This window comes from Populus nigra, chromosome 2, assembly GCF_951802175.1.
Source record: "Populus nigra chromosome 2, ddPopNigr1.1, whole genome shotgun sequence".
Lineage (NCBI taxonomy): Eukaryota > Viridiplantae > Streptophyta > Magnoliopsida > Malpighiales > Salicaceae > Populus > Populus nigra.
Genome location: NC_084853.1, coordinates 39,793,639 through 39,814,901, shown reverse-complemented (window position 1 = coordinate 39,814,901; position 21,263 = coordinate 39,793,639). Strand labels below are relative to the sequence as shown.

The window sequence follows — 21,263 nt, the reverse complement described above, 5'->3', positions numbered from 1 at the left end:
TATTTTTTATTTTAAATTATTTTTCAATTTGATCCTATATGATTTTATTTTATTTTTTTATGTGAAATTTGGTTCTCATTCTTTTCAAATCTATATTTTTTCCTTTTTTAATTTTTTTTTTTAATTTTTTTTCAATTTTATCCTTAGTTATTTTGGTTGGTTGAGAATTTGATATTTTTTTTGTTTACCTTTCATGTTGTGATCGGGCCTTATAATACATGTCACAAGTTTTGAAGATTGGACCGGGTTGGCTTCAATCATTTTTAATTTCATTTATCATCATTTGGTTTGTTGCAAATTAGTATTCTTTGTTTTTTTACCTTTCCTTTCTATAGAATTATCTTATTATCATATCTCGAGTCATGAATTCATCCAGTTCACTGGGTTTGACTCAAGCATTTTTTTTCTCATTGCTTTTTATTTATTTTTTATAATCTCATCTTTTAATATTAGGTTAATTTGAGATTCGTGATTTTACTTCCACCATGTTATTCGGGCCCACAACTAGGTTATAGATTTGGTTTGATTTTTTCTTGAGCTGGATGATAAAAAATTATAATGTTCGGTTCCTTCAAATGATGTATTTTTAAAATTCACCTATATACTGGCCCAAACAAACTCGGGTCATTTTTTTTTGTTTTTTATATTATTTTATTTTGAATTTTGTCGTTCATCATTTTATTTGTTGGGAATTGAGATTCATATATTTTTTTTTCCTTTTATGCAATTATCTCATTTTCATTTAATTTTTATTTTATTAAAAAATAAAATTGTTGAGATATTTTAGAAATATTGTAAAGATATATTTCTATAATACTGGCAAGTGTTCATCCTTTACATTAAATCGTTGTTTTTTTAATTTTATTTGTTGTCAATATCTTGTTTTCTAATCATATTATTAAATTAATCAAGCTAATTAAATTCATTCAAGTTAATGACCAAAATCTCATAATATAGCATAAGCCATCTATTTAGTAGTTTTAATTAAAAAAAAAAATAGATCGGCTCATATCATAACACAAGTCATTTATCTAGTAGTTTTAACTATGAAAGAAATAGAGACTTAATTATTTACTTGAATAATATATATTTGTATGACCTATGAAAAGGCCTATTTTTTTAAAAAAAGAAAAATCAAGGCTTAAGAAGAGCCTATGAATGAAAATTAAACTAAACGAGTAAATGTAGTTAGCTGATAGGACAAAAATAAATACAATCCTGAAAGAGAGGCATTGGGCGGTCCTAATTAATGAGATTTTTAGATGATCCAAAATGAGCTACCCAATCTACTGTCGAATTGATTTCTTTGTACACGTGTTGAAAAGGCCTTTGTTTGACAATTCATGCAAATCATTTATCTTTAGAGAGAGACTTCATTAATTAAACGTTAAGGTAAATTAAGGAAAAGTGGTTGAAAGTTAACTTCTACTTATTGTACCGACAGCCCCACACACACATACATACTGGGGTATATATTTTAGATTATTTTGATGTATTGATATTAAAAATAATTTTTAAAAAATAAAAAAAATCAATAATATATATTTTAATATAAAAAAATTATTTAAAAAATAATTAGTAACACATTTCAAAATACTAAAAAAAATACTAAAAGAAAAAAGAATGAAATAGGAGCATGCTCGTGTCCTTGTTTTGATGATGGGATAGCCGCTGTTTCCTCATGCCATTTTCCACGAAAAAGCTTAAACATTTATGGCAGTTTATTACCTCTGGAAAAGAGAGCGAGGAAGGAGTATAGTGCTGAAAGGACCGTCGTGTTTCATGTATTGGACGGTCCATCAAATCAGGACACAGATTTTATATTTCCAACAACGATGGAGTTCTTTTTAGGCCATCCTCGTGATTAAAGGAAAGAGACAATTAATTAAAAAGTATATTACTGCTTTTTATTTTCTTCCTCCTTTGTAAATGTGTTTTGCTTTACCTAGAAGAACCCTACCTGGATTATCCCCACAATTCTCTTGGGTCTAGAATCTTTTATTAAATCGAAACGAGTAAATAGATTGGGAGATAGTGTCTTTTATAGAATCTTTACATTCTGTTTTCTGATAAAAAAATCAGTGGTTCAATATACTCTTAATTAGATTAACTATGCACTTAAATATATATATATATATATATATATATATTAATTCCTAATAATCGTTCTTACAAGATTCTCGAACTGAATCATAGAAATTAGTCTGGTAAATTGCATGTAAAAACCTTTTATTTTACGAATATAAATAATCAAGTGACTATTTTCAATGGCTTAGAAACTTGATTTATAATTACGATTTTATGATATAATGTCGAAGACCCGTTTTGAAAGCTCAAAAGTACCAAATGATAGATTCTCCAAATAACGGTTGAAATTACTTTTGCTCGTCATGCATCACCCATGAAAAAATACTAGGAAAACTTCAATTTGATCCTCATTATATTCATATCACTATCTATGGATATTTAGAAACTTTGATGATGTATGTTTAGAAGGATAATGTTCTTTGTTGTCAATTATATTCGAGGTGAAATTGATAAAATCAAAAACTCTAAAATTCAATTGATATTTAGATAATACATTAAGATTCAATTGAGTTTTTTTAAAAGTTTATTTGGGTGGTGTTTGACATTGTGGACTAGTTATGTTTTTGAAAATTTTGAAATTTCTTTTAGCTTCAAATTATTTTTTGTATAATTTTAATATGTTAATGTTAAAAATATATTTTATTTAAATATATTAAAAAACACTTTAAAAAAACTAATTTCAAATCAAAAACACCTCACCAACACCCACGAACCATTCCAACAACTCAAAATATATATAAAAAAATAGCTCAAAGACTTAAAACAAACGGGGTTAGATTTGGCTTTGTTTGCTTAAATGTGTTTTTTCATGTAACATTGAAACTCTAAATAATCACCATGAAACTCTTTTCTTTTTATGAAACTTGTAGACATCAAGAAAACTTATTTTGGTGGTTAGAAATGAAATGAATGATGACCTTTTCTTTCATCGCCGGAACCCGGTAACCTCTTTTTATCTCATTTCTTTAACTAAGAACTAAAAAACAAAACAAGTGAACTTGTGTATCAAATTTGATTTTTAAAAATCTAAAGGGACCTAAATTGTATAAATCGTGTTAGTTTGAAAGATCGAGAATCTAAGTGTATTTATATACAATATTTAGCATGCCACCTATGTTTAACATCATTTTTATTTTTGTTTTTTTTTTCAATTTCACATTTCACCAAGAAATCAAGAGAAGTTAGCCTTTAATTAGAATCAAATCACGCAACATAAAACTTAGATAATCAAAATGAATTTCTAGAAAAAAAACAATAAATCCACGTTGCTATGCGTGTGCCTAGATAGTGCAACCTAGTCTTTTAGTATATTCTACAATATTTTAATATATCAGTTTTTTTCTAAAATGAAAAGCCTCAATTCATCAAATTGGAGGAGCAAAATACAATAAATAAATAAATAAATAAAAACCCTAAAACAGAAAATAGAGGCGGTGAAATAAAGGTATGGTTTTCTACCTTTAGAGACAAGTTTTAATTATGAAAATGCGGGGTTGCATGATAATGTCCCCGTAGCTTCAACTTCGAAAGGGCCATTTTCTCTATAAAGTCAATAAAGTCTTTTTGCAAACACGAAAAGAAAGGAAGCGAGCCAAGTGTCTGAACAATCTTTAGAGAAGGAGCGTCAGCAGACCACATTAATCCCTGCTTGTCTTGTAGCCTAATGCATTAATTTTTGGTCACGTAGATAATAATAATAATAATAATAATTAAGAATGAAAATAATTACATGGGCCCCACGAAAAGGGACCCTGTCCAATCGGAGGCGGGCGAGTCACTCTCTCTCTCTCTCTCTCTCTCCACCACCTAGGCAGTGCCTAGTAGTAGCAGTATTTGAATTTCAAAAACACTGCGCAAGATGTAAAAGTATTTGATCGTTACGGTCCTCCCTTTTCTGTCTCCTTGCATTTTAGTTTTTTTTAGTTACTTTAGTTGAAACATCATTATCTTCGTATTTTTCAAAGACGATTTTCAGACAAATATATCTATGCTGCCCCCTTGACAAGATTATATATATATATATATATATATATATATATATATATATATATATATATGCTCGATTTAGTGGTAAGAAAACGGATAATTGTACTGAGAGCTTCTAAATGGATCGATGATTCTGTGGGCGTCCATCATTTTGTACAAATTAATAACTAATCGATAAAGTTAACGCGCCCAGCCCAAATATGATAGGGAGGAAGATTAATTTTTGAAGGATAATCATTTCGGGTTCCAATTTTCAAGCCTGGATTCCGTGGCTAGAAAAATAGAGCGAATGTCATGTTTTCCTTGCTCTCAAAAATTAAATTTTAAATTATTTCAATTTAAAAATCTCACAATCACCCTTTAAACACCTACAAATCAAAAAACCCAAAAAAATCTCATGCTCGTATAATGGATCAGACATATTAAACCAGTTTAATAAAAAAATATTTTATAAAAAACAAATTGAGTTTGGACTTGGTTTAGAGTTGATTTGTTAAATCAATCAGGTTAATTATATGATGAGTCAGTACATTAGAAACCAATGTTCCCAACACAAAAAATAAAAAACATCTCTAATACCTATTAAAAGATGGGTCAACCGAGTTCAAAATTAACACGTGGAGACTAGTTAGTTTAATAACAATGCTGATGCTTTTAAATCATTCTTTATTTTAATTTTTAAGCAATTATCCTTTAATTCGGTAGTGAGAACAATCACAATAGAAATGTTGTTTAATAGATGAAAACAAAGGAGTTTTTAATGGATTATTTGTTCTCATAGAGAGAGATGCTTGTTGTTGTTGTGGTTAGATCGTATTTTTTAAACATTTTAATTGTTTTTATTTCAAATTAATTTTTTTTATATTTTTAGATTATTATGATTTACTAATATTAAAAAAATATTTTTATAAATAAAAAACACTTCAAAAATAATATTTAACTTCACCAAAATTTGAGGAATTCTCAATGTCTGGGCATTCATGAATATGCGCGCATATGCACAAAAGCACTATCAATATACCGGAAGAAACTTGAAGTCAAATACATTGTTATTTTTTAATGGGAATCCATCTACTAAATTTTCATGAGTTTTTTTTTTTTTTAAAAAAAAAACACCATCACGAGGTTCAATCCAGCAAGAAACTTTTTTGAGTATGTTTGGAATCAATTCCACGTGAAATTAAATTTAATTGTAAAAGCAACTTTAAAATAAATAAATAAATAATTTCAATTCAAAAATTTATCCCATGATTTATTTTTCTTTTTTTAAAACAGTATTTTTCAATGTTTTTGTTACTGATCTTGAGCTGTGATTTATAGCGGTGGATATTTTAACAAATTGAATTTCAATGCCTTGCTTCGCTGTTTATTCTAAACACAGTAATTGAAATCAATTTTAAACTTTTTAGCAGATGAATTCATTCAATCTTTAGCATTTCAAAACCAGCTGTTAGTGTTATGATTTTGATAGCGATACAGCAGACATTTAACAGCTGACATGCAAGTTGAGATATTAACATGTGCAATAAAGGCAATTAGAAAGTCAACCAATTAAAAAATAAAATAATTCTTTTACTTTGTAATTTCTAGAATATCTGGGTGAACTATTTTTTTTAATAATTTATTTAGTATTTGTTTGGAAATATGGTTGCGGTTACTTTTCAAAATGATTTTTATGTCAAAATATATTAAAATGATTTTTTTTTAATTTTTAAAAAATTATTTTTGAGATTAGCACATCAAAACAATCTAAAACATACTAAAAAAATAAATTTTTTAAAAAATAAAATTTAAAATTTTATGAAATTTTTTAAAATAATATTTTATACGTATTATGATTTCTCAATGGATATTTTTGGTGGACACAGAAACATCATTGGTTCGGTAACTGTTCTTCTAATTCATCTAGCTAAAAGAATGAATGAACATAATTCAGATATTTATTTTCACAATTGAGATAATTAATTTTGATTGAAATTGTCAATTATTTCAAGAAAAATTGCTGGCCATGACACAATTATCATGGCATGGGACAGGGAAGGTGTTGTTATAATACCTCGAATGATGAATGGACTCCGAGCTCTGGCTCCTAACTTGGTAAACCATCATTTAGTGTTTTATTTGAAGTATGATAATTGATGTTTTTTTAAATATATATTTTTTGTTATAAATATATTAAAATAATATTTTTATTATTTTTTAAAATTTATTTTTAATATCAATATATCAAAACAATATAAAAAAATATGTATATTGTAAGCAGAGGATCAAAATATTTATGTATATATGAATAACAAACAAATGAAGTAATTTTATCATAATATTGTAAGCAGAGGATCAAAATCACTTCCCTCTAAATTAAATGAAAGTAAAGGGATTTGGGGGTGTGAAATCTCAAGTAATTTTTCAAAGCTATACATTGAGATGACTGTTTAATTACTATATACGCCTCATCCATTTGTACCCACGTACCGTTGTTGCTCGTAAAGATTATAGCTGATAAGATCTGGAAGGTAATTGCCCCATATTATCATTTGTTTTGACCTGGAAAAAGGTCGGCTGTCATGATATTGCGTGCTTGACAAAGGTCATCGTATTCACAGCATGGATCGATTGTGTTATTTCTGTATATTAAAGGTTGTCGTGGACACGGGAATTGATGCTTATCTGGATCTTATATAGGAAAGATTCCATTTCACTGCTATAAAAGGAAGAGCTATATTGTAATTGTAATCTTAGTATTTCTTAAGAAGGAATTAACTGGAGTGCTCGATCAAGGTCGACTAAGATCGATATGAAGATAGGCTCTTTAATCTTTGCTTGTGTAAGTAGTAGTAGTCTTGACTGTTTCTGGGTTTTGTCAGGCTGCAGGTGGGGTTGAGGAAGAAATTCTACAAGATATCTTGCCCTGCTGCCGAGGATATATTGTCAGAAATCTCACTTGGAGACGCGTTGCGACCAGCCCCTACTTGCCTGCAAAACTATTGAGAATGCATTTTCATGGCTGCTTCGTCAGGGTAAGCAATACTCAAGCAATGCAGTCTTCTGGGTTGTTGTCATACTCGCAGTTTTCTCCATGCATGCACGCACATGTTGCCAAAAGCAACATATATATATATATATCTATTGCAATGCTTTTTCTCTTTTTTGTTTTGTTTTTAACAATTAAAGGAATTATACATTCATTGTATAATTGCAGGTGTACTATTAGATTCTTACAGTGCAACACATAAATTCAAATTAAACAAAATGTGTGATCAGTATATATAATTACAGAAAGGATCTCTTAACATCTTTCCTAAGAACACATTAGGTTTAACTTATGTGACCGGTTTATATATTTCCACAATATTAGAGCAAAAAAATTCCTGGCACTTCCTTGCTAGCACTGTTGACAGGAGGATCTCGTGTGAACAGGCGCTGGACATGGATAAGCATTTAAAGTTATACCTGTTTCTAATTAATTTCCTAATAATTTGCATTGATTGAGATGCAACATGGATCAGAACTTGATTAAATCCTGCAGGCAGGGTTGCTATGGCTCTGTTTTAGTAGACTCAACAGCAAATAACACCGCGGAGAAAGATGCAATTCCAAATCTGTCTTTGGCAGGCTTTGATGTCACTGACGAGATAAAAACGCAGCTAGAGAACACATGTCCAGGAAAGGTATCTTGTGCTGATATTTTGGCCTTGTCTGCTAGGGACTCGGTTGCCTTCCAGGTATTATAAAATACTAGTCTTTCTACTCAATCCACGGACACATTTAACAGTTTTAATAACGGAATATTCTTTTGGTATTTACTCTGATATATCATCTGTGAGTATTTATCAACTGATTCATGGACGAAAAATGTTCTTCAAAAAGAATCTTGTCGATAATTTCTGATATGTCAGAAAATTTATCGGTAATTAAAAAACCGGTGGTTTTATTATAGTCAAACAATATGTATAAAAAAAAATCCATTATAATTCTATCTGTAACGATAAAGTCTATAAAAACTTACATGTTATCTTACTGTTTAATTTATTTTTATTTTAATTGGAATTCTCTCAGTTTAGAAGTTAGCAAAGAAGTTGTTTTCACTGGTGTTTACTGATGAAGTTAGCAATAGACAAATTCTATCGATAAATATCATCATAAGATACCAACAAAAAAAATCTATTTTCATATTCATTAATTTTCTGGTAGTCATTATTATCATGCATAGTATAACTGCAAGTTGAAATAGAACTCATACTTCTGCATTCTTTCACGCCTTCTCAAACTCGGTCCCAACAACTTTGGCACGCGTGCGGTTCAAAAACCCAGAGTTGTGGGTAGAAGAGATGGCATTGTCTCAGAAGCTTTGGAGGCCTTGACAGACATTCCTTCCCCATTCTTCAATTTCTCGACGCTCCTTCAAAGTTTCAAGAGCAAAGGTCTCACTGTTCATGATGTAGTTGTACTATCAGGTATAGTATAAAGCAATGAAGCAGGAACTTAATACACAGTTAGTTTTCAAGAGCGATCACATTCATTGAGCAGGAACTAGACGTGCTGAATATCATGCTGCATGCGGGGGGACACACCATTGGAGCAGGCCATTGCAACCTGGTCAGCAACCGGCTTTACAACTTCACAGGAAAAGGAGACCAAGACCCTTCCCTGAACCCAACATACGTTGCTTTCTTGAAAAAACCCAAATGCAAAATTCTTAACGACGCAACAACCACGGTAGAGATAGACCCTGGCAGCTCTCAGAATTTCGATACCGCTTACTTCGCTATACTTAAGCAGCGAAAGGGTCTCTTCCAATCCGATGCAGCCCTTCTAACAAATAGAGCTCCGAACAAGATTGTTGGAGAGCTGCTTAACTCAAATGTTTTCTTCAGAGAATTTGCGCAACCAATGAGGAGAATGGGAGCAATCGGGGTTCTTCCTGGCACGTCAGGGGAGATCAGAAAGAAGTGTAGCGTTATCAATTCCTGAAAGTTTTTGTTTTTTTGTTTAATTTGTTTATTCCATATTACTTAGTGAGAGTATTTCACCATGTCAATTCGAACTAAACCGTCATCTGTCATTCACGGTGTTACTGTCTTTTGTTGTTCCCAAGAAAGGCAAGAAGCAAGAGAAGGATTGCTTGGTGATGGAACCAGAAACCCATTTATTACTTGGGTGGTTGTTCTCAGCGTGCATCAATAAATTATAAAGATGTTGCACTTAAAAATTAATTGTCCGTTGCAATTTCACCATTTAATAGGGCGTGACAGTCCCGTGAACCCGAACACGTTGGGATTAGATGTGAGAGCCCGAGTCCATGAGGGGTGAAATTAGATCCGGACGTGCTATGAATCTATAGCCATGTTTCGTCCTCGACACTTCAGACAAAGCATTTATATGAATCTATTTCAAATCCAGCCCATTGCCACCCTAGTCGTGGATACTTCGGATAAGCATGGATGCTGGATCAGAAAATTACTCGAATCAAACATTATGGAAACATAGTCCTAACATCAAGCATGTTCGATTACTAGAAGAAATCAAACTGCAATCACTGCCTCATTTCACCAAACACGTATTATCAAACCAGCAAATGAAAAGACATTTTAAATTTATAAATATAAATGGCTGAACGTATAGACACTGTATAACTTAAATTCTGGGGCAGAACGCTCACTTTAGCCCCATATGATACACCAAGAAGTAATATAAAAAGCTCCAGGGCTTGATGCACAGAAATTGCCACGGGGGACAAGATGGATTGATCCAAGAATCGGGCATTCAAGCAACATCAAGAAGTATTAGCCATGGACTCAATTAGGAGCTGATAACCTTCTGGTACTGCTGTCTGTGTAAACACACACTCTGCCAATGCCGGAACATCAGAATTGAGGTCTAGAAACTTGGCCAGAAATAGCAAGAGATGAAAATCAGAAATTCTCTTCACAAATGGAAGATTCTTTGCACGGTCCAGATGACTCCTCAATGCTCTCATTGTCACTTGGGTAATCCTGTTCTCAATGGGGAAGGTTGTTGAAAGAGGGCCCTGCATTAAATAATCCACGAGAAAAGTCATTGAACTTCTCCACAAGATGCAGCAGAAAAGATATACTATCCAGGATTGTGCTGTTTGTATCTTAGAAATTCATTATGGCATGATAAAAAAGAATCAAAGGAATGAAAAGCTTCCAAGCAAAACTACCACTGAATATTAACGCTGTTCAATTTTCATTTTCCCCTAGTTAACCCTGCATCTTTCTGTCAAAACCACAGTTTTTTTTTTTCCATGAATAAGAGAATACAATCTAGATTAAATATCAACTAATTCTAACATAAGACGAATAGTATCATTCTCATGTCTCAGCCTAAAAAAGGAACAAGCAGTTCTGCACGTGTCATGCTCTAAAAAATAAAAGTTCTTGAGATATCAAGAATTATTATGTAACCAACAAGCATGATCTAGCATCACCAATGAACTTACTCAGAACAGAAAATGCTAAACCGTTCAAACTTTTAACTGTTGCATGAATTTGATATACAAGTCCCCTCCCCTGGTTTCAAATAACAGGGCAGTGAACTGACAAATGGCCCACTGATTATTGACCCATTTGTTTTCTTGGTGGATCTGAGCTCTTTGTACACTTAAATTTCCAGAATGGAAATTGAATAAATGGCATCAAATAAATTTCAGGCATGAGACATCAATATTTATATCACACACAGGGACTAAACAACTTGTAGTATATAGCCCTCTCATCCTATGAATGCTGTATTGCTAGGAGGCTTGGTCCCACAGTAATTCATGCTGCAGGATAAGTGCTTCTTTTTCCCTCATTACTGTAACGTAGAAACACCATCTCTGCACATATTCTTCAAGACAATCAACAATATACCATGGAAAGTCTATCACTTGTTTTATACAACTGCTAGATGACTTTGAATCCGATAAATATTTGCAAGGACTGAAAAGCATGTTTGAAAACTACTTTTTTGAAGAACCAAAGGAGACTGCTTCATACTCTAACCCAATCTCTCTCCAAGGCTTGCGTGACTGCACATCTAAACAGAATCCCTCATCTGGCACCACTTATGTCTCTAAACCATCCCTTCAAATGCTTCTCTTTGTTTTGAAGCAAGAATCATGCTCGGACCACCCTAAAAGAATCATGCTACACAAAAAAAAATTTGGCTCTCTCACAATATGAAGCTCAAATACTCCAAATAATTATACCTTTCATGTAAATGGTGGCAAACTAAATGCACCTCGACAACAAATATTCCATCTTGTTTTTGCATAAAATATAACACAACTGCAATTGTATAATGCCAGTAAATAAAATAACCATAAACCCCCATCCAGAAAATATAATGATTTGTTGGATGCACGACATTGCCATCTTTGTTGTCTAGCATATTTATAGCTTGTAGACATCTCCACTCTTTGTAGTTATCAAATATGGTTGACCATTATTTCACAATATTTGTTGAGCAAACTACCTATATGAGACCCTCAAACATCAAATGATTAACTTGCTGGCTTTTAAAATTCCTCAACCCCGTGATTAACCTGATGGCTCTTACAATTCCTCAACCCCCCCCCCCCCTCTCTTGCGTGCGCAGACACTCACTCACACAAAGATAACTTGCACAAGGCACACCTATTAGATTCAGTGCAACCTCACTTTTGATAACACAAACAAAGAACATAGTCATCCAAGACCCAGTAAAAAGAAAAGGACCACATAGGAAAATAAAAAAAGTTCAACTCTAGCAATCTGCACAAGTAAACTTGGAGGTAGAATGATTTGAGTAAAAATTGATAACCAGTTCCAATGACTCTAGCTTAGCCATTAACACATATATAGTTGCAGAAAATCTAGAAAAAAGAGAGAATTTTTCCTCACAAAACAGATATATCCTTCTTGGAGCTTAGAAGTTTGTATTCACAAACCCTATAGCAAGATAACTAGCAATCTCACCCCACATATACAGAGAAAGGATCATCAAAGCTTAGACTGCAAGTTGATATTCAAAAACTAGATGTACTTCAGTAAACATAACAAAGAAAAAAAGTGAAAGCCAGCACTTCCTAAGTAATACTTTGTGCAAGCACGAGCAAGAGAATACGTGGGCAGCAAAATGTTAAGCCCTGACCCAAAAATAGAATCATATCCCAACTCCCTCTGAATTACTCTAATTCATATGATAAGATGTTAATCATTTGGCTCTCAAACTCAATTCTTTTTTTTCCCTCATGTTATTTGCTTTCAACATTATCCGGAATGTTAAAACGCTTTCCCTCACTAAGAAATTGGATAAGTCAAGAAGCAGCTTAACTTGGTGAAATAGGGAACCTCCTAGCAAGTTCATAATTCAAAGCTACAAGTCAAAAGGTTTATTACATTCAGCTTTCATGGACCATTTAGAACATTTATCAAGTCAACTATCAATCAATGAAGAGAAATCTTAGAGAAAACAAGAAAGCAACCAATCAAGTATAAGAGCACAAATAAAAAAACAATATCAAAAAACAAACAAACAAAGGCAATAACTAAAGAAGGCAAAAGACTGAGATGTAAAACATACCAGATGATCGAGAATCTTAATGACGACCAAGAAGAAATCATTATCAACCTCCTTAACATCCTTGCTACCAACAACCACATCTTTCTTCATTATAGACAACTTAGGATCCACATCTTCCCCAATCTCCGTCTCGAACCATCCTTCTTTAAACAACCTAATACACATATCACTCATCTGAAACGCCTCGAAGTGCACATCAGCTCCCCCGTCCTCATTCACCTCCAACTTCACCACCGCAGTAACCCACTCCTTCAACTCACTCTCAGCGTGCAGCTCCGCCGCCTGAAGAACCTCCCTATTTGACAAAGTATAATCCTTTTTGTCATGCATTATAGTCTGATTGAATATAAACCCCACTCTCCTCATCCCCAAGCCCGCCGCAATCGCGTCCACTAATTTTTCTTCTTCAGAATCCCTCAAAAGCATCAAAATCTCTTCAGTCCCCTGCTGCGGCAGCTCGTATATGAAATTGACTTCAACCTTCCCCTCCTCCGACACCGTCCCATACATAAACCCACCTCTTTTAACAGCAAACGCGAGCGTTTCATTAACATAATGCTGGAACGCATTAGCGCAATCGCGATCAAACGACACCGAATCGCAGTGCGGATTTTCTTGCCGGCCGACTCTCATCTGTTTGGCAATGAGATCGTCCATTGTCATCTTACGGCCGAAAGAACCAGCAGGGTGAACAGCGGGGCCCGCAATAGTTCTGTGGCCTTCGTAGGCTAAGAAAATAATGGAGCCGTGAGAGATGTTGAGGGAAGAGAGAAGGGTGCTAGGGTTTGACATGTCGGTAAATTGGAGGAGATCGGGAGGGGATTTGGCTAGGAGGAGGTTTTGGTTAGTGGAGAGGGTTTGGTTGTGGATAGGGATTTGGAGTTGGTTTTGGATTAGAGTTTTGAATTGGGAAATTGTGATGTTTGGGTTGTCGATAGAGACGCGTTCCAGCCCGTCTCTGCTGCGGATTCGAATCATCATCTTCTTGATCGATTGCTTGATGGAGATTGAGAGAGAGAGTTCTGAGCTTGAGAAGAAGAAGACAATTAATTGGGTTCCTTGCTTTGCTTTGGGCTGGGAGTGGGAGAGGGAGTGCTTTTCTGTATTTATATGTGATTGTTTGCTTGATGGGGAAGCCGGTCAAGAGGACACGCAAGTTATTTTTCCCCGGACAATGTATAAACGGTGTCGTCGTGTCCTTCGTTTATTTGTGGCTGCGATCCTGGAGCCCTTCGGAAACGCCGCCGTATTTAATTATTTTTCAAACATCGGTCTTTTTTCAAATCTTTATTTAAAAAATCAATAATTTTGCATAATTAATGAATATATATATATATATCGAAGAAATCCGTCCTTTTATTTATTTCATTTCGTTAAAGGTATAATTATAAAATAAACTAAAAAAAAGTGTTTTGATTGTTTCTTTCACATAGATACTCATATTTGGAATATAAAAAAACAACTAAAAAGAATGGTGATTGTTCTATAATCATAGACAAAATTCACTGTTAACTGCGATTGACATTTATAGCCTTCCAAAAAAAATTATTTTTCTTTGAATTCGGAATATTTTTATCTTTTTAATCGATAAATTAGTTATTATAAATTTATTTGAGGGTATTTTTGTCAATTCAATATATTAATGAACAATCCAAGAACAAAAATACCCCTAAAAAAACTAACATTATAGTGAAGGTGGTGTTTTGTTTTTTTATTTTTTAATATACAATAAGATTATGTATATGATCTTAGGATCAAGAAAATTTAAGCCATTGAAATAGGGGTACTAAAGTATTTTTATCTCACTTTTTTTTGTAATTATTGGTTTAGTTAAGGGCAATAATATAATTTATTATTTAATTAATAATTTTTAAATGAAAAGGATATTGGCAGACACTGTGTATTTTAGGTGACGCATGTCATCTAAAAGTGGTCAATTTGTCACTAATTACTCTTTATCTCCCCTTCATTTTTCTATCTTACCCTAAAAAATGAACTTTGATCCTCATTGTTGTTGGTGTCAAATTCATTCCTCTAGTTTTGATTTTTGTTATTTTTTCATTTGTTATTTTTTTTTTGTTTTCAATTTAACCATTTGATTCTAATTTGTACATATATAATTCTTTCGATTTGATCCTTCTACTTTTGATTTTTTATTTTTTCCTCTACTCTTTTGTCAAATTTTTATGATTTTCAGTTTTATCTTTCAAATCAAGTTTATGATTTTTATTTTTCCAATAAGAATAATATTGATTTCAATTTGGTCATTCTTTTTCTTATTTCTTTTTTTTTCCTTTGCTTTTTTGTCAAAATTTTTATATTTTTTTATTGTATCATTCAAATCAAGTTTATGATTTTTTTTTATTTCATTAATAATATAATAGTAATAGTAGTAGTGGTGGTAATAGTAATAGTATGATACTAATACTATCACCAATAATACTACTAATAGGGATAATAATAGTAATAACAATAGTTTATTACTAAATAGTTGGCTTACGGTTCGCTACATGTTGGGATAATTTTTTTCAATCTAAAAAAACAATACCTAAGCACAACCAATGTATTTTAAAGAACAAAAAAATACCCACCACTCAACATCATAAAAAGATAATTGAAAAAACATAATGATTGTCAATCCCCAATAATCAAAATGTAGAATGATAAGATCGGAAAAAAAAATCAATTAAAAAATACTTTTAAAACAAAGCACTAGCAAAAGTGGGTGAGGTCGTCAAAACTTAAAAGGAGGATCACATGAATAAGATAATTCAATAAAAAACAAAATAGAAAAAAAAAGTTTATTTTTAAAAGGAATCAAGTTTTGAAGGACAAAATAAAAAAGAACATAAAAAAATAATTTAAAAAAACATATGCCATACTGACAAACCTCTCATCTAGATTATGAGATAGAGACAACTTGGTTATAAAGAAAATTGATGAAAATAACAAAATTTATTTTTAAAAACAAACAACTTCAAATGATGTAATCGGAAAAGAACACGATATCAAATTATGTTAACTTTTCAAACTCATGATCATAGCTAATAACTAAATTGGAAGTATTGTATCCAGAAAGCTACTATTTTAAAACTTGGCTAGCACCGACAGGTTGACTCGTGACCCCAACGACTAGTGGCTTAGATCAGGTCAAGTCTCAAAAGAAATTAGGGGGATTCTTTTAGCGCAAGACAAACAAAAACTAGAATTGACTAATGTTTTAGTTAACCCAAGAAAAATTCAGTCAAAACAAGTTCAAAACCCATCAACTATTTTTCTTTTTTTTTTTTCAAAATAATATTTTTTTAATTTTTTATAAAACAAAAAAGATTTGGTTGACTTGGGTTCACTCGGGTCAACCCACTCAACCCCTTGAACCGATAATTTTCCCATATTAACTCTCGGGTATGGCATAAAAACAATTGGAAAAACTAAGGAAATAAAATCTCAATAAATCAAATGTTAAATGATAAAATAAAATAAAAAGATTGAAGGATAAAAAAATAGCAAATAAAAGAATAAGAACCTCATTTAATATATATATATATATATATATATATATATAAAGGATAAAAAAAGTCTTAAATTGAAGAGTAAAATTAAAAAAAAAATCAAATTAATAAATGAATCCAAAATAATAAAAAAAAATCGAGAGAATAAGGACTAAATAAAAAAAATCAAGATTACAGATTTAAGGATGAAATTAAAAATAAATTAAAATTTGATATAAGGGCTAAGAATTAAAATTAAAAATCAAAATATTAAGGGTAAATCTTAAATATTATCAAATATTGTATTGAATGATAAAATTTTTAAAAAAATCAAATTCATAAAAGAATTCAAAACAAAAAAATAAAGATTAAATAAATCTATAAGCAGGACTGTATATTTTTTTTCCCCAGCTGACAAGTTGCAGGCTGCCTGTGTAATGTCTTCTTTTGTCCTCATCTCCGGTGAACACCTTTGTCAAACAATGGCCTGCCGGGTAACCCAGGAAATGAATACGAAAACGGGATGGAAAATATAAATAAAATGTGCTTATTTCTTTTGCTTATCTAGCTAGGAATGAATATGAAATTATACAAATTAATTAGTTGCAGATTTAGCGGTGGCCAGAGATGGTGGTGAACAAAAGTGGAACTAAAGGCAAGGAATAGAAGGATAACAGCAGGTGAAAAACAGATTGTGCTTTTTAACAAAGCTGCAGAGGTGCAAACCATGAAGTCCAGCAGGGTGCCCATCAATGTTTTGTCACAATAAAAGATGAACAAAGATGCATAATCTTGACAGGGATCATCAGCAAAGCAGGCATCAAACAAGAAGACCAGCAGGAGTATCAATAACAACAAAAACGCCAGCAACTTTCTCAGATATCAATAGATAAATGACAATAATAATCTCACATCTTATGGTTAATGGTTCTAAAAGATGTTAAATTTGTTCTCATTTCATTTTTGGTTTCTCTCCCCCCTTTTAACTATTAGCATTACCAAACACTTCAACAAAAAAGTTGAAAAAAAAAGTTGAAAAGGCCAGGAGCCTGCTATGTGATAAATTTCTTAACAGCGAGGCTGTGGTGACAGCATAAACCATTAAACCGAAGCTTAACCAGCAAAAGACCAGCAACCTCAGTATCAGACAAAATAGAACATCAAGTGCAGCAAAGCAGAAAGCTAAGGACAAGCAACACAGCAACTTACAAGGAAGCAAAATAGCAGGAAATTGCATATTTTTTTTTTTTTGGTAAAAGATGAGCTGAAGTAATGCAAACCATTAACAGCAGGGTGCTATCAACAATTTGTTGCATGAGAAGCTCAAACAAAGTAAATCCAGGACACTTAAAATTGATGAGGATCGTCAGTAAAGCAACCACTAACAAGCAGCAAGACCAGCAGCAATATCCATGACAAAGCTTAAACACAGCAACATTATAAGATAGGAATACACGAAAATAATCTCGAACTCGCATAAAAACAATCCATATCAAATCAGTACCCACGCTGAGCATAGATCTGTTGCTTCTTGTGTAGCATCACAACAAACACAAACACCAGAACACAAGGCATTTCTTCAGATGCCAGGGATACGATGAGATATGTTCTTGCCAAAAAGTAATAAAAAGCACACTGAAAAATATTGCAGTCATAAAACTGCAAAAAGCATGTTATGCAAAAACAACAGAGGTTCATAACCAAAGAAAATAACTGCGAGCTTCAAGACATAATACTGCAAGCACTTGGACAAATAACAATGTAGTTCTAACAGTGAAAGCACTTCTAATATTAAATTAGGATTGAAACACAGTTTTTTTCCCATCTCTTCTGCGGATAATTTGAAGGGAAAGACATTTCAATTCAAAAATGGGTAAACACCATCTTGTGTAACCACAATTACAATTAGAGAAAGAACATAACTGCTGATTAAAACAACAATACTAATCTCAAAATTTGAAAAGAATCCAAATAAGAACATAAATGCCACAAAATTGCTGAACTTCACTAATGACAACCTCAGCCAAGGTTTAATAATGACAACCTCAGCATTTCATAACACTAGAATACCTTACAACGAACTATAACCCATTTCAAGTTTTATCTTCTCCCAGCAATTCTCAATAAAGGAGAAATTACACCCTGTATCTCTTGTAGTGAATGTTGAATTCTGATCTCCTCTTCAACCGACCTTTTAAGGTTTCTAATATGACTTTTCAAAGCATCAGAAGCTCTAATATCTTCAGCCCGCATCTCGAGTACCTTTCTAGTCAACCCCGTCAATAAACCAGAATGTCTTGGCATGGTCGAGTGCTTATGCAAGAAGCCCAACAACAACCCAAGCTCCTCATCATCCAAATTCACAACACATTTCAATAACTTCCTCCTCGCCACTAATTCCTCCATCACAGCCACCACATTCTCTGTATTCTTCCCACCCAAAACTGAAACCAATGCTTCTTTATGCCTAAACTTCTTCAACAACTTATCATGCTCAGCCAATTTCACCTTCTTTTGCCTCATTATCAAATGATCCCCCTCATTTGGCTTCTCCCCTTGACTCCTATGAAAATACCTAAAATAAGTTGGCCTCAAAGCCCGCCTCTGCGGTTCCTCTACACTGCCCAGCGCCCAAAAATTCCCTACTTTACTCTCTCCCACATCCTCCTTTGCCTTCCTCCTCCCGGCAAATATAATCCCATTGGAAGACCCAATAACCCTAGTCATACAATCCGGCGAAAATCCAATTGACATAAGCGGGGCAGGAAACCTCATGGAATGAGTAACCTTCATTTTTGCATAATCAAAAACCTTCATATAACCATCTAAAGCCACACTAAAAATCCTATACTGCAAAGCCTCCTCTCCACTCTCTTTCCCTACTTTCCCAACACAAATAGAAGTAACAGTCTTGTTATGACTCTCCATAGAATAAACCATCTTCCCTCCTCCAATCAAATCCCATATTTTCACACTATTCCCTCCTGCCGTAGCAACCATTCCGCCTGAAGGCAAAAAAATCACATCCTCAACAGGATTTCCATGATTCACTTCAATAACTGATTCTTTATTATCAACTCTCACATCCCACAGCTTCACAGTGTGGTCATAAGACCCAGTGACAAACATCTCTCCATCAGTTGGAGAGCAATCACCACATCTCACATAGTCCCTGTGACCATACAGGTCCAAAACCACACTCTGTCCAGCAACATCCCAGTATTTAACTACAGAATCATCACCACCAGACACCAAATGGAGCTTATCTAGTAACGGGTACTTGACAAAACGAACAGGGCGGGCGTGGGACCGCAGGCGACGAAGTGGCGTTCGTGTCTTGACATCGAATACCCGGATAAGGCCGGAGAGATCAGAGGCGGCGATGAGGGAGCCGTCGCATCGGAAGGAGCAGGAGGTGACGACATCGGAGGAGGAGATGGTGGAGGCGGGAGAGAGTGTGTGGGAGGAGAAGAGAGTGAGGGAGGCGGAATTGGCGGCGGCAAAGTGGTGTGGGGATATAGGTGAGAAATCGATGGAAGGGATGGAGGAGATGAGGTTTGAAATTTGGTGGGATTTGAAGGAAGACCAGTATTTGGATTCAGGGGTTTTTGATGGGGTTTTCGGTTTGGCTTTTAGCTTTGGTTTAGTTGGGAAGGTTTTGGAGATGGTGATTTCCTGGGGTTGATCTACAAGAAGGTCTGCCATTGTAGTTTTCTTTTATTTTCTTTTTAGGGTTTATCAGCTGTTTATGCTTTATAGTGTTACGCAATTTGCAGCTGGTCATCAGCCCTCTGAATTTGCAATACCTAAAATGCCATAAATATTACTATGTTATTACCCACAAATGCTGAGAGACCTGTACCTGAGCCCATGCCCACGCCCACGATCAGGCTCGGGGCCTTGATTCTGGATTCTTTTGAGACTAAATTGTTATTCAGTCCCTCTCGGTTTGGAATGTAATTATAACTTAGTTTCTCATGTTCTAAAACCTACAACTTAGTCCCTTTGTCATCACTTGCAGGCCATCATCTTATTACATCATCTATTGTTTTTTTTTAATTTCAATGTATAGATGTGCATTTATTAGTATAATAAATGTTATTTTTTATTTAAAAATATATTAAAATAATATTTTTTTAATTTTATTTTTAACATTAATACATCAATGTGATCTAAAAATATATATAAAATTAATTTAAAACTAAAAAATAAAGCTAAACTATAATACCAAACACCACCATCCCATTCACATTTTAGAGCAAACTATTATATAGTTATAGGAAAATAAATAAAAAATATGTAAAGTTATGAAATTTCTTTTTACCAGGTAATACAACTAATAACTATCCAAGAAGTTGACTAAATTTGATGGCTTGCCATTTTGTCTATTCTGATTATTTAGTATAGATAATTTAAGAATTATCATATTTTTTAAAATTTAATTAAAATATTCATTTTTAACACAAGTAAAAAATTAAAATGAGTTTAATTACTATATCTATATTTAGTATCTTGCGGGTTTGGGCTATATACTCGAGTTTAAATGGTGGGCTCATGCTACAAACCCACGCCCAGCACCTTGCGGGCTCAAGTTATGCACCTAAACCTAGTCTCAAGGGGTACTCGATCCTTTTAAATTCTAATCAATCATATATTTTTTTATTAACATATATATTAAAAATATATTATTTTATTATATGTATGAGATATTTTATCTCATTAATGCATGTATAAGAGATATATTTTTTTATTAATGTATGTGTAAGAGATTTTTGTTATCCCATTAATATTATAGAGTAAAATGACTCTCCAACTTCGTTTTTCAAGAAAAAAAAAGATTCATAAGGTATAAATATTCCTTGAACTATTTAGATAAGAAATTTAAGATTCTATATTAAAAAATAAATCCATGAAATTATTGGTTTTACCACATACATGATAGTAATAAAATCTTTTAAAAAATAATTTTTTTTGCAAGTATTCGACACACCTTACTTATGATATATTAGATTTTAAAACATCGCGTTCTTTTCCTTCATTAAGCATTACTCCATGAAAAATAAAAACAATGAATTTGTAGAAGGACAACGATCATAAGAAATCGACCGGTCAAAGGACTAAGTTGTATAT

The 21,263-nt window shown here is 32.9% G+C and overlaps 2 protein-coding genes and 1 pseudogene across 3 annotated transcripts; 1 reads left to right on the top strand and 2 right to left on the bottom strand.

Moving 5' to 3' along the window:
- Positions 1 to 6,096: 6,096 nt before the first annotated feature.
- On the top strand, positions 6,097 to 9,136 carry LOC133682972 (peroxidase 3-like; annotated as a pseudogene).
- Positions 9,137 to 9,650: 514 nt separating this feature from the next.
- On the bottom strand, positions 9,651 to 13,769 carry LOC133682639 (NPL4-like protein 1). Of its 2 annotated transcripts, none has more exons than XM_062106069.1 (2): positions 12,643 to 13,762; positions 9,651 to 10,102 (listed from the first exon to the last, which is right to left on the bottom strand). In XM_062106069.1, the coding sequence occupies exons 1-2, from the start codon at positions 13,621 to 13,623 to the stop codon at positions 9,848 to 9,850; spliced, it is 1,236 nt and encodes a 411-aa protein (XP_061962053.1). In that variant the 5' UTR covers positions 13,624 to 13,762; the 3' UTR covers positions 9,651 to 9,847. The 2 variants fall into 2 exon arrangements, with proteins under 2 accessions (XP_061962053.1, XP_061962055.1); XM_062106071.1 differs by lacking the exon at positions 9,651 to 10,102 and adding an exon at positions 10,719 to 11,225 and having other exon boundaries at positions 12,643 to 13,769.
- A 4,126-nt stretch (positions 13,770 to 17,895) lies between these two features.
- LOC133681621 (protein SLOW WALKER 1-like) lies at positions 17,896 to 19,902 on the bottom strand. The gene has a single exon (XM_062104711.1). It carries the CDS (start codon positions 19,836 to 19,838, stop codon positions 18,234 to 18,236), a length of 1,605 nt encoding a protein of 534 aa, XP_061960695.1. The 5' UTR covers positions 19,839 to 19,902; the 3' UTR covers positions 17,896 to 18,233.
- Between the last annotated feature and the right edge of the window lie 1,361 nt (positions 19,903 to 21,263).

Coding starts and splice junctions, on each gene's coding strand:
- LOC133682639 (XM_062106069.1), bottom strand. CDS start 13,623: ATGATGATTCGAATCCGCAGCAGAGACGGGCTGGAACGCGTCTCTATC. Junction 10,103..12,642: donor TTAAGATTCTCGATCATCTG/GTATGTTTTACA, acceptor TATTTAATGCAG/GGCCCTCTTTCAACAACCTT.
- LOC133681621 (XM_062104711.1), bottom strand. CDS start 19,838: ATGGCAGACCTTCTTGTAGATCAACCCCAGGAAATCACCATCTCCAAA.